This window comes from Coregonus lavaretus (assembly GCF_964263955.1).
Source record: "Coregonus lavaretus genome assembly, chromosome: 12".
Taxonomy (NCBI): domain Eukaryota; kingdom Metazoa; phylum Chordata; class Actinopteri; order Salmoniformes; family Salmonidae; genus Coregonus; species Coregonus lavaretus.
In genome coordinates this window covers 36,199,394-36,212,296 of record NC_139999.1, presented here as the reverse complement: position 1 = coordinate 36,212,296, position 12,903 = coordinate 36,199,394, and the positions used below count along the sequence as shown (strand labels likewise).

The 12,903-nt window shown below is 39.9% G+C and overlaps 2 protein-coding genes and 1 long non-coding RNA gene across 3 annotated transcripts; 2 read left to right on the top strand and 1 right to left on the bottom strand.

Annotated features, from left to right (window-relative positions):
- The first annotated feature begins 2,014 nt into the window (after nucleotides 1-2,014).
- LOC311138106 lies at nucleotides 2,015-3,854 on the top strand. The gene is made up of 4 exons (XR_014614014.1): nucleotides 2,015-2,628; nucleotides 2,974-3,114; nucleotides 3,252-3,385; nucleotides 3,804-3,854. It is a non-coding gene; the product is annotated as an uncharacterized lncRNA (long non-coding RNA).
- A 9-nt stretch (nucleotides 3,855-3,863) lies between these two features.
- Nucleotides 3,864-5,990, top strand: LOC311138818 (uncharacterized protein; the record flags this gene model as incomplete). The annotated part of the gene is made up of 5 exons (XM_084173630.1): nucleotides 3,864-3,940; nucleotides 4,037-4,130; nucleotides 4,247-4,346; nucleotides 5,106-5,328; nucleotides 5,978-5,990. Exons 1-5 carry the CDS (start codon nucleotides 3,900-3,902, stop codon nucleotides 5,988-5,990), a joined length of 471 nt encoding a protein of 156 aa, XP_084029756.1. The 5' UTR covers nucleotides 3,864-3,899.
- Nucleotides 5,991-11,138: 5,148 nt separating this feature from the next.
- Nucleotides 11,139-12,236, bottom strand: LOC311138816 (G-protein coupled receptor 182-like; the record flags this gene model as incomplete). The annotated part of the gene is made up of 1 exon (XM_084173628.1): nucleotides 11,139-12,236. The coding sequence occupies one exon, from the start codon at nucleotides 12,234-12,236 to the stop codon at nucleotides 11,139-11,141; it is 1,098 nt and encodes a 365-aa protein (XP_084029754.1).
- Between the last annotated feature and the right edge of the window lie 667 nt (nucleotides 12,237-12,903).

Below are 12,903 nucleotides of genomic sequence, written 5' to 3'. Positions count from 1 at the left end.
TTTTTAGCTGAACAGTGTTACTGCCAAACACCATTGTAATGTGAAACAAATTAAATGCCTTCAGTTTGATTGAATGTATTGCAAATATTGGGAATGTTTTGGTGCACTGCCACACCCACAAAAGAAAAAGGGGTTCAAAACCAAAACTCAGGCGTCGTTCTCGATTATTATTCCAACTGTACAAAAGGATTATTAGTAAGGGAAATGAATGGCCTTGTATTGAGAATGAAAAGTTAGCCAGTGGACACATTAGAGACCATTATCATAACACCACAAGTACCATGTTGCTTGAATATTGGGACTTACAAATCTACTGTAGTATGATCATACCTTTTTTTAACTGAAAATGAACATCTCCAATGACTGTCTGTAAATTGTGTATGCTTCTCTTTTGTTTTGCAGTGTTTTTCTACTCATGTATATGATTCATCGCTCATTCAAGTTAGCTGTCAATACAATTACTGTCCAACCTGTGGTTTTATTTATATATTTGGGAGTATTTCATATTTTAATGTGCAACTTTTATCTGCTTAAAAAAGTAAGAAAAGGGAAAACAGCATACAAAGCAACAGAATAAAAATGTTGTTTTCTGGGTATTTTGTCATTTGAATGAATTGACATGAAGGGATATATAAAGCTGCGGCATTGATCTGTCTCTGTACATGTATTGTTTTTTTGCTATGCAAGGTTGTGTGTGTGTGTGTGTGTGTGTGTGTGTGTGTCGGTGTGTGGTAAATGAACAAATGAACCTGAAACACTCATTTCCAGTGTCGGCCATGGGGAGGCAGCATGTAGATTGTGAGGCAAGAGAGTTCTGTAATGTCGGCTCAGGCCAAGCCACAGAAACCTGCTAATTAATCCTGGTTGCGTCACAAATGGCACCCTTTTCCCAATGTAGTGCACTACTTTTGACCAGGGCCTGTAGAGTACCACAGTGTTAGTCATAATACCCATAAAACCTACCGGTCAAACAAGGAAATGGTTCCAATCGTTTTTCCATCATTCATTTTTCCCATAGGGGATTTTAGAAACACTTCAAATAAGGGCTCTGTTTCGTGTAGGCTTACCCTGGCATGACGTTTTGATAACCGAGTAAATCTCTCCAGGACAAGGTGACTTATCAATATATTCTTGTTTGTTCATATGTGACGAAGACAAGGAGGCTGTGATCGTTAACCAACAAGACATTTCACAGTAAAGAAGACAGTAATTGGTATTTTATATCCACATCGTGAAGCTGGTTTATCACATATGTTCAATAGCTTGTTCAACACACATTATAGTGTTATTGAACAGATTATAGCAGTAGGTTTCAAGATTTTACAACGAAACATGTAAAGAAAAAAATATTGTTGTATGAAAAAAGCATTAAGTGCACAGTAAATTCCATAGTGTTAAATATGCAGTGTCAAAGTACATTGACTCTTACAGAGTTATTACTACAACAGTTGGAGTAAGATACCGCCCAGTGTTGGTGAAAAAGTACGTTGTTAAAAGACGCAGTGTCAGACGTACTCTGGAAAGCTCCGCCCACCTACGACTCGTCTCAAACGGACCACACATTTTCACGGCGCCATTTTCTTCATGTGGAATGATTGCGGTAAGTTTCTCCTAAGCGACTATACACACATTATTTGTCATTTTAACAGAAGCAGCATTTAAGAATTACTTTATATCGTTGCTAACAGTGCACTCTAGTTGGTTTTAGGTCTTAAAATGTCGAATTTTAAAAAGGCTAACGTTAACATGTTGTGACTGACTTCTGTCCAGTCCATGTGCCAGCAGTATTAAGCTAACGTTAATTAACATTAACTGACGAACATAACGTTCAAACTAGACAATGTCAGCCCGATTTATTGTAAGTTATGTTAATACAACGTGGAGGGGGGATTGTGTACTTCTTGTTAACGTTCAGATATTACAGGAACATAGCAAAGACTAAGGGGAGTTGGCTAAACTAGCTACAGTTAGCTACGTTAGCTTGACTGGCTAACTATGTGCGGGTGGCATGGATTTATTATGTTAACGGCGGGTAGACATTAACCTTGGACACTGCTTAAGCGGTGTGCCTTTATTTTTTTCCTGGATATTATACAAAATGACTTTCGGGTTTCAAAGCAGCAGCAGTACTGTTAAAATACTTAAGCACTATCTTAGCACACACTTATGGTGTAACGTTTAGCTAACATTATTCAATTCAATGTTATTTATATTGTCAAATCATAACAAGAGTTATCTCAAGACACTTTACAGACAGAGTAGGTCTAGACCACACTCTATAATATACCAAGACCCAACAATTGCAGTAATTGTGCGGGCAAGGCGGTAACATTAATGTTACAAGGATGAAAATCAGACGTTATCCTTTTTAATGTGTTTGACAGTAACTTCAATTTAACTGGCCATTTCTGCAAAAGTGCTGATCATTTCTCAGCACTTTGGTGGCTTGAAACAATATTTTTTCTTATATTTGAGGAAATACTGCTAAAATAAGACCATCAACTTTTTAACTGTGAGAAATTGTACTGATACTATTTGCAGGGAGCATGCTGCTTAAAGCTAAACTTGGAGATGTCCAAAAATTTGTCAGAATAACTGAGCCAAATCTGAAAGACTTTTTGATTGCAGGTAAGAATTTGACAATGTTAGTAATAACTGTCTGAATTTAGCTGTTTAAAATTGATATACTGGAATATTCCTAAAATGATGGGACATGTTAAGTTCTCAGGTTTTTGGAACTGGTCCATTTTTGTACGTCTAAATTTCTTCTGTTTTGCCCTTGGTAACTACACTTTAATTGTGGATGCATTGCTTAAGGTATAGTTATGATGCTACAAAAAAAAACATTTTAATCACTTAATAGTGTTTGTTTAAAACCTATTTTATAGGGTAAGGTAGGTGTACACAGTGAAATTATTATATAAATAATGATTTACTTTTGTTTACACAAGCTTTTATCCCTGTTTTTTCTAGCATTTGCAAAGTTTGGTGTCCCAGCTGTAACAGAAGGTGTGAAAATTGTTGACAGTTCAGGGACTGAATTGGATGATGATGTTTTTGAGGATATTATAAAGGATCCCTCAACTGGGGTGCTAACCATCAAATATGACTCAGGTTTGTTTCAGTTAATTAGACTAATTAATGAATACGTTATTTCTTTGTTTTATGAAGTTCATGGTGTCTATTAAATAAGTGTCTTAGATTATGAGGGAACTATATATAATTCTTTTTCTTCTAAAAATCATGGTTAGAATCTGTCTCCATGGTGGCCTCTTCTGAGCAATCCCAACCATCATCCCTTGATACCTTGGACTCTGAGGATACAGTCATTATTTCAGATAGCCCCTCCAGAAAACGCCAGAGGCTGGATACAGAAGCCAAGCAAGTAAGACAATTCTGACATTTTAAATTCTGTTCTTGAATCTGTTCTCAGAGAATTAAAATTACATTAATATACATTGTAAATTACATGGTTTCAAAACATTTTTGAAGTCCTGATTAGGGATGTCCCGATCAAGTTTTTTTAAGCGCCCTATCCGATTAAAAAAAGTATCTGCTGATATTGAGTCCTGATCAGATACTTTTATTTATTTATTGATAATACAGTGCACACTTCGAGTACATTCAAGTTATTGTCGCTGTCTGGAGGGAGTTTCTTACCATTATTGGCTTTTTCATTGGATTTTTGTAGCACTTGCAATCTTTGAGATTGGATCGGGACATCCTCTGACATCATATTAGTTTATTTCCAGTTTATTTGCAGTGGACATAACATGCAGAATTGTTATGCATTTTGTTTTAAGTTGGTGGAATCAGCTCTTACCAACAAAACCGGTGGGGAACGTATAATAAATGATTACAACCGAACCAAGTCCTTGACGGATGAAACAAGACGCAAAATGGTGAACATGCTGGCAGCTGACATGACAGAAAAGAATGGGTAATTTGTTAATAGTCCTTGTGTTCTCAATCTGTAAATCTAAATCTGAATCTAAGTGAATATGACTGCACAATCCTTTCTTCTTCAATTTTGCAGTACATCTCCACCCAGACAGGTGAAAGAAATGTATGCCAAAGGAATAGTGACCTTATTCCCGTACCTCAGTGACCCATTCTCTAAGAATGGCTATGTGAGTTGCACACAGTAATAGTTGTAATGTTAAATGCTATTGGAAGTTTTTGAATCCTACCAGACCATGTTGTTTTCAATGAAGTATCCATTTTTGTTATCCTTTCATCCTTCAAGGAGCATTATTATGATGGCGAGAGTGGAACTGGGTACTTGGCCTGGAGGATTAAAACTATTCAGAGAGGCACCGCCAAAGACAGGCGATCATCATTCGGAGGTAATACTGGAAAATGTATGGAACAAAACAGTTGCTAGATCAATAATTGCATTTGTTGCACTATTTCTCAGACATATAGTATAATGTGTAACTACATCCTTCAATTCTGCTAGCTCCCTCCCTCTTAGCAAATTTAAAGAAAATATGCATCAGAGACCTACAAAGGACTGTGACATAAGGGGGGGTTGCCTCGACACTGACTGGTCGAGGCAACCCCTGGCAAACTGGCCTTGCAAACTTTAGGGTGATTTAAACCAGTAGATGGCATTTTCATACATTTTTCAACCCACAAACTGCAGATTTCATAAATTGTGAAGAAATAATGTCAATATTAACACCAGCATTGATGCAGGGCTCCACACTAACTTTTTGTCTTGGTTGCACTTGTGCGCCTAACTTTTTTATTTAGGTGCACCAGCACAAAATGTAGGTGCACCCAAATTTTTTCCTTGCGTCGCCATTAACGCCACAATTTCAAGGTCACCTTTTTATCACGCTCCATATACATTCATATATATCATGTAACCACCCCCCCCCTTTGCTGTCCTCTGCCCCTCAGATGGCCAACACCTGTAATTTGGCCTTCTTCCCATTTGGCCTTGGCTAAACCAGCTTGCCACACTCCCTAGCATCAAACATATCATTCATATCATTTAGTTTACAGCTCAAAAAGTATATTTTACAGTGGAGTACTTCCTTTAAAAGTTAGCCAGGCTACTAAAACTTTTGACATGATTGAAATTTTCCCGTGTTGTGTAGAATCAGCCAAAGGATCAACTGGTGAAGACATGTCTGGAGGACCGACTGTCAGACGAGAATCCCAGTTTGTTCCAGAGACTGCCCTGACTGATGATGAGTGCAACAAAGCAATCTCACTGATGAAACATTCTGCTGATGCAGACACAATCAAGAAGAAAATGGAACTGACGTTTGTGTATCGCCGCAAAATGATCCTCGACCCCCAGCAGTCAAGCAACATACTGTCTGAGTTTCCACGTTTTAAAGACGTCAAAAGCTTGGTAATTATGTTATTTTGAAAATACTATGACAAGTGAATTGTTTTGTAAGACATTGTAGTGATACTAGCTAGCTAAACTAGCACGCAATACAATTTGATTGGCTGTCAAATAACTGAAATTGTCACCAACACCACCCCACTCCAGGTTGAACAGGATTTTGTTCTAATGTTCGGAGAGGATACCTCAAGCAAGCTTCTGGAAAGGTGGCCGGTCACGTTCAAGAAAAAGATCATCAAACAATGCAGAAAGCTTCCATCCACAAGTGAGCTTGAAGAACTCTTGCTGGCAGCTGATCCTCCTGAGGATGGCACTGAATTGGATGTTGACTTTGGTAAGATGCTTGTAAGCCTACCTTTTGTGTTGTATTGCAATATCAACATTATGTGTAAACATTTAAATATCAACATAATACTAAGAAGCTGGATCTGTGAAAGATTTACGAGTACGTTCTGTAGCAGTATATTGAACAAAACTTTTGAGATTTGACTCAGCCCTGTGGATGTTTTAGTTAGAGAACTTCTTGTGATGTAGAACTGCTGTCTGTCTGGGGGGTCTTTTGTAAAGAAAACAACGTAACTGAAGTGTGTTAACATTGAACTTGTGTTGTTACAGGTTGGGACAGTGATCTGTCATCGGTTTTACTGCTTATACACCTGATTCCACCCTCCGCTCAGGGTCGGAAGAGACCAGGAAAGGTTTCCGCATCCCAAGCAGAGAAACATCTTGTGGTATTCAAGAAGGTTTGTATTTTTTCTAATTTGTGGTATGAACACCTAATATTAGGCTACAAGTATTCATTCAATATTCATATTCAATAAGAGTAGTGTATTGGCTCTTTCTGCATATTCTACAACTACTTGGCCATTAACTACAGTTTTCCCTCATTTGTCTTCGCAGACCGGAACAAACATTCAAGAGCATCTCGATGCCATCACTACTAGCGCTCAGCCCTATCTCCTAGCTGTTGGAGTTAAGAAGAATGCAATCCACCAGTTCTTCATCATTATCGACAAGAATGCCATACCTTGCAGGTCAACCTCTTCTCTTGTTGCTTTTGACGAACTATTTAAGGCACATTTTGTGTTTGGCACATCCTACAACACCATGCTCCACAACATGTACACTTTCATCCAAACTACAGTGTACAGCATCGATGCTGGCAAGGTCAAAGAGAGCCCTCGTGTTGCTGAAATCAGGGCGAGGTTACTTCATTAGTGCTTGAAGTTTCTCCTCGAACATGAAGTGTTTTGTTTGTCAGGCTGAGTTATCGAGTTCAAATATGCTTGTTAGGCATTTACGATTAGTTCACGGTTACTTGCCTGGAAAAAATCTCCGGCTTAAATGTGCTCAGACTGGATGTGGCTGTGCGTTTGGTACGTTTTCTGGTTTTAGGAAACATTTAAACACAAAACACACTGAGTATATTGACCAACAGGTTGACCCTGATGTTTATTTAAGCAGCATTGGAGAGGCAGTGACCACTAATGTAGAGGAGACAGCTACAACGTCACGGACAGTTAATGAACACGAGGTAGCCACATCTACTCTGTTGAAAAAGTCCAACAGGAGCACTCTAGATATGTGTGCCTCTGCTGTTGCACAACTAAAAGCAGCTGGATTAAGTCAATCTACTGTAAATAGTTTTGTTTCCTCCATGGAAGAAGTGTTTTTTGAGATTCAAAGTCAAGCTACAGATGCAGCTTTGCAGTGCTTATCTCCACAGGAAACTGAAAATAAGAACAGAATAGAACAATCTTTGCAAAAGTTGGAAAACCCTTTCACACCCTTAAATTCAGAAGCTAAACGAAATAAACACTTCAAAGAGAAATGGGGAATCGTAGAACCTGTTGAAAAGGTGCTTGGCACAAGATTTGACAGCAGAAGAAACAAAACAACTGGGACATACGATCAGGTCGTTGTAACTGACAAGTTTGCATATATTCCTATTTTAGAAACACTAAAGGCCATTTTTCAAAACCCAGAACTTGCAGACATGTTCAAGCCCAGGCACATGCCCAAGGAAGGTGTGTATGCAGACTTGAGAGATGCCGCCTATTTTAAAAAAAGTCCCTTATTCTCTATAGAAAAAGATGCCATACAGATCCAGCTATTTTATGACGACTTTGAAACAGCAAACCCCTTGGGGTCTAAAAAGGGTATACACAAATTAGGTGCTATATACTTTACATTAAGGAATTTTCCCCCAATCTTTAATTCATCATTGATAAATATTCATTTGGGTGCTCTTTTCCATGCGCAGGACATCAAGCGTTATGGTTTTAATTTGATACTTGAGCCACTTGTCAGTGATCTTAAAGTACTCGAGACAGAGGGACTTAAAGTTCCCAGATTGAAAGATGTGATTCACGGTACCATAGTTCAGGTCACTGGTGATAATCTTGGGTTGCATGGTTTATTTGGCTTTGTGGAGTCATTTGGGGCAAGGTATTGTTGTCGTTTCTGTCTCCTTGAGAAAGATTGTTTTCAAACTGTGTTCTGTGAAGATGATCCAAAAGTTGTACTACGAACTATCGAGATGCACAAACTGCACTGTCAAACTTTACAAACAGATCCTACACTACCTCATATCTATGGTGTCAAACGCATTTGTCTGCTGAATTCACTACAGTATTTTAATACAGCCAACAATTTTTCTGTAGATATAATGCACGATATTTTAGAAGGAGTTGCTCAGTTTGAAGTCAAACTTGTCCTGCAGTACATTAAGGAAAACTTCCTAAATGCTGAACAACTGGCTGGTAGAATACATGCTTTTGACTATGGATACAATCAGCAGCGAAACCGTCCACCTAGAGTAAAGTTGTTTGATGGAAGTAATGATTTGGGGTTGAATGCTATACAGTCTTGGTGCTTATTACGTAATATGCCTTTGCTATTTGGTGATTTAATACAGTCAGATGACCAGCACTGGCATCTTCTACTTTTGCTTCTACACATTGTTAACATTGTATTTTCCCCAGTCCTTACAGAAGGCATGACCATTTACCTCAAACATTTAATCATTGATCATCATCAGCTCTTCAAGCAGTTGTTTCCTGCAATCAATCTCTTACCAAAGCATCACTTCATGATTCATTACCCTCGTAATATAAAAAACATCGGCCCAGTTCTGCACATGTGGTGCATGCGTTATGAAGCTAAACATAATTTTTTTAAGAAGCAATTAAAAAGCTTTAAAAATGTAACAAAAACATTAGCCAAAAAGCACCAAAGTTGTATGGCAATGTATCGAGAGTCCTTTAGCAAGGAAAGATTAACTTTAGGTTCGGGGAAGATGGTAACACTTAGTGAGCTCAAAGAAGGTCCCGAGATTGCTTTAAAATTTGGGTCTGTATTGTCTACCAGTGTGTTTTCTGCCAAGTGGATCAAACATCATGGTACAGAGTACCGCCGTGACTTCATTATCTGTACTGAGGTAGCATTTGAGATGCCTGTATTTTGTAAAATCAAAATTATTGCTGTGAAAGATGACTGTGTATTGCTCTGTGGAAAACTGATGGAAACAGTGTGTTTTGATTACCATTACTATGCCTTTAAGGTCAGGATGCATCCAGACAGGGTTCAAAAGGTGATCAACATTACTGAACTGTGTTACTTTAAACCTTTTGATGTTCAAATGAAGTATGGAACGACAGATTCCTCCTTGTATGTTGTTCCCTATTGCCATTTTATGGAAACCTAAGGTCAATGTTTTAAAAAGGGATTTGTATTCTTAATATATTTTAGCCTGACATAGTTGAGCTGTTAATAAAAATTTGAAATGCATTATTTTGTGGTAAGTTGTGATTTTTACTCACTTAATGGAGTATTTGGTGTAATTTGACACTAAAAAAGTGTAAAATGAATACTGCTGAGATTTATTTCCGTGACACTATACGGTGTTAGAATTTGACTCTATTTGAGCTTGTTTTTCACTGCAAGATAGTCAATTATCAACACAATAGTGTGTAACATCAACACTTATCAGAGTTATTTTAACCTTGAGTGTCAACTCCATGCAGTGTTAAACTGGACTGGAATCAAACTCAATCAGAGTTGATTTGTTATTTTAGAAGAGTAAATGATTAACTCTTCCAAGGGTAATATTTACACTCTCCAGTGTTATTTAACCTTTAGTGTAAAATTAAAATAACACTATTCAGTGTAAGCGAGTGTTAAATTTTTACTCTATTTAGAGTTAATTTAACTCTAAAATGTTAACACTATGAAAAGAGTCAAATTAACACTATTTCAGGGTGGGACCATATACACTCAGAAATAGTGTTACATTTAACTCTTTAAGTGTTACTTTAACACTTCAAAATTTACTGTGTGAAAGACATAATAATTTAGAGCTTATTTCGACAATCTAACCAAACTTGACACATTTTGAATTAGTCACCACTCTCTTGATCTGTGCTTAAACCCGTCTCTGCATTCCTCTACATCAGTGTTTATGGACATAGGACATGGAAGATATTCCCTTCCTGGAAATGTCATGCCACTGGGGGACCCTTCATTAAGGCAATGAGAAACCGAAAATAAAGAAAAACAGTTAGTGTGTGGCAGAGGAAAAGGAAGCAACCGCTAGCTAGGGCAGCAGGTAGCCTAGCGGTTAGAGTGTTGGGCCAGTAACAGAAAGGTTGCTGATTTAAATACCAGCGCCGACAAGGTTAAAATTCTGCTGATGTGCCCTTGAGCAAGGCACCTTTTGTTCCTTTTGGGGGGGGGGGGGGTAGGTCAGCTTTAATATTGCAGATAGATTGTGGCTTCCATCAATGTAATTGTCTGCATAATTTCCAATACCCCATATTTGTTTTGTAAATACATAAAATATCCTTTAAAAAATATTGTCCTTTATAATTTTCCCCTAACCCTACCACCCCTTCCCTAATTGGCGTAAACTAATGGACAACAACACTTAGCCTTCTACTTCCATCTTATACATTTACATACTATATACATTTTACAGACACAGTATATTTTACAATAGTTATCTTTTGTCCTTCAGCTCCACTCAACCCCTCCCATGAGCAAGGCACTTAACCCTAATTTGCTCCAGGGGCGTCGTTCCTCTATGGCTGACCCTGTAAAACAACACATTTCACTGTGGTCCTTTGTAGCTCTGTTGATAGAGCATGGCACTTGTAATGCAAGGGTATTGGGTTCTATTCCCAGGACCACCCATACGTAAAATGTATGTGTGCATGACTGAAGAAAAGCGTCTGCTAAATGGCATACAGTGGGGGAAAAAAAGTATTTAGTCAGCCACCAATTGTGCAAGTTCTCCCACTTAAAAAGATGAGAGAGGCCTGTAATTTTCATCATAGGTACACGTCAACTATGACAGACAAAATTAGATTTTTTTCTCTCCAGAAAATCACATTGTAGGATTTTTAATGAATTTATTAGCAAATTATGGTGGAAAATAAGTATTTGGTCAATAACAAAAGTTTCTCAATACTTTGTTATATACCCTTTGTTGGCAATGACTTGTTGGCAAGTCTTCACAAGGTTTTCACACACTGTTGCTGGTATTTTGGCCCATTCCTCCATGCAGATCTCCTCTAGAGCAGTGATGTTTTGGGGCTGTCGCTGGGCAACACGGACTTTCAACTCCCTCCAAAGATTTTCTATGGGGTTGAGATCTGGAGACTGGCTAGGCCACTCCAGACAATGTGACAATAAAACATCCATTATTGCGGGAGACATCAAGCATGGCAAAAGGATATTCCACCATGTTTTTGTTCCCCCTTAACAATGGTCACTCTCTTTAAGACTCCACATCCGATTGGATGGTGCTGGCGTTGCTCAAATCCTTTTCCTTCTCATTGGCCGCCGCCCTTCCATTATCCCCACTGTTGCCGTGATTCTCGTCCCTTCCCCTGGCGACAGAGTCTCTGGGCAGGTGGCGAGCCAGGTCGGCGATGAGGTTTCTGCGGAAACTTCTACTGAGGAAGTTGTAGAGGATGGGGTTGGCAACACAGTGGAACAGTGACAGGACCTGGACCACGGCATAGGAGAAGTAGATCTTCTCCACCGTCTGGCAACTCAGCACCCTTGGGTTCAGCTCATCCACCAGCAGCAGCATTAAGACGATGTGGAAGGGCAGCCAGCACAGCACAAACACCAGGGAATACAGATGAACCAGCCACAGCTCCTTCCCCCGCACCGCCCCCTCTGGGCTGGCCCGCACCGCCCGCAGGGTCAGCAGGTTAAAGGTCACGATGATGGCCGCCGGGCCCAGGAACTGGAAGATAAGGTAGAGGAAGGTGTTGGCGGTGTACCAGGCCATAAAGTTCTGCTCTGGGTAGATGTAGCAGCCTGGCTCTTCCCACTCCAACAGTGTCACGTGGGCGTTCTCCAGCAGGCCCAGAACCACGGACAGGACCCATAGGAACACACAGAGAAGGCCCCTGAGCCTGGCCTGCTTGGGGCCCCAGGGTCGGGGCCCGGTGCGCACCACGGCCAGGTAGCGCTCCACCGTCATGTAGGCCAGGAAGAAGGAGCTGCTGTAGAAGTTGATGTTGTAGACAAGGTTGGTGAAGCGGCACAGGAGGTATCCCCACACCCACACGTTGTCCATCATCACCTCCAGCATAAAGAAGGGCACCACCATCATCATCAGTAGGTCCGAAACGCCCACGTTGAGTATGCAGAAGAGCACGCCGTTGCGGCTACTGCGCCGGTGCCAGTTGACCCACACCACCAGGGCGTTGAGCGTCAGGCCAGCCACGAAGAGCAGCAGGTAGAGCAGGAAGAGCACCATGCGCCTCCAGGCGTTGTCCAGGTCCACATGGCACTCATGGGTGAACCAGGCAGAGTCTGTGTAGTTGTCGTCGTATGAGGAGGAGTCGTGGTGCTCATCCATGACCTGTAGGTGGACAACGGTACCATTACAGATAAAAAAACATAAATACAGTATCATAAGGATTTCTATGACAAACATCAGGGGTGACCACACCTTCAGGATGTTACATTACTTTTTGTGTGTGTGTGTGTAGCCAAGTTCAAAACCTCACTGAGGACATCATTACAAAGGACTCATCCCAAATTACATTCCCTTCCAAATACCCATTATCTATCCTGATTTCCTAGTCACTTTTACCCCTACCTACATGTACATATTACCTCAATTACTCGGTACCAGTACTCCTTGTGTATATATATAGCTCAGTTGGTAGAGCATGGCGCTTGCAACGCCAGGGTTGTGGGTTCGTTTCCCACGGGGGGCCAGTATGAAAAAGTATGCACTCACTAACTGTAAGTTGCTCTGGATAAGAGCGTCTGCTAAATGACTAAAATGTAATTATTGTTATTTTATTGTGTTACTATTAACTTTTTTTTTTAGCACGTCTTACTTTTTAACTCTGCATTGTTGGGAAAGTGCTCGTAAGTAAGCATTTCACGGTAAAGTCTACACCTGTTGTATTCGGCGCATGTGACAAATACAATTTGATTTGAAAACATGTTTTCCTTTATCTCATCCCGGAACTTTGGGTATGAGGCAGTTACAGAATGGACTGAATGCATTTGTT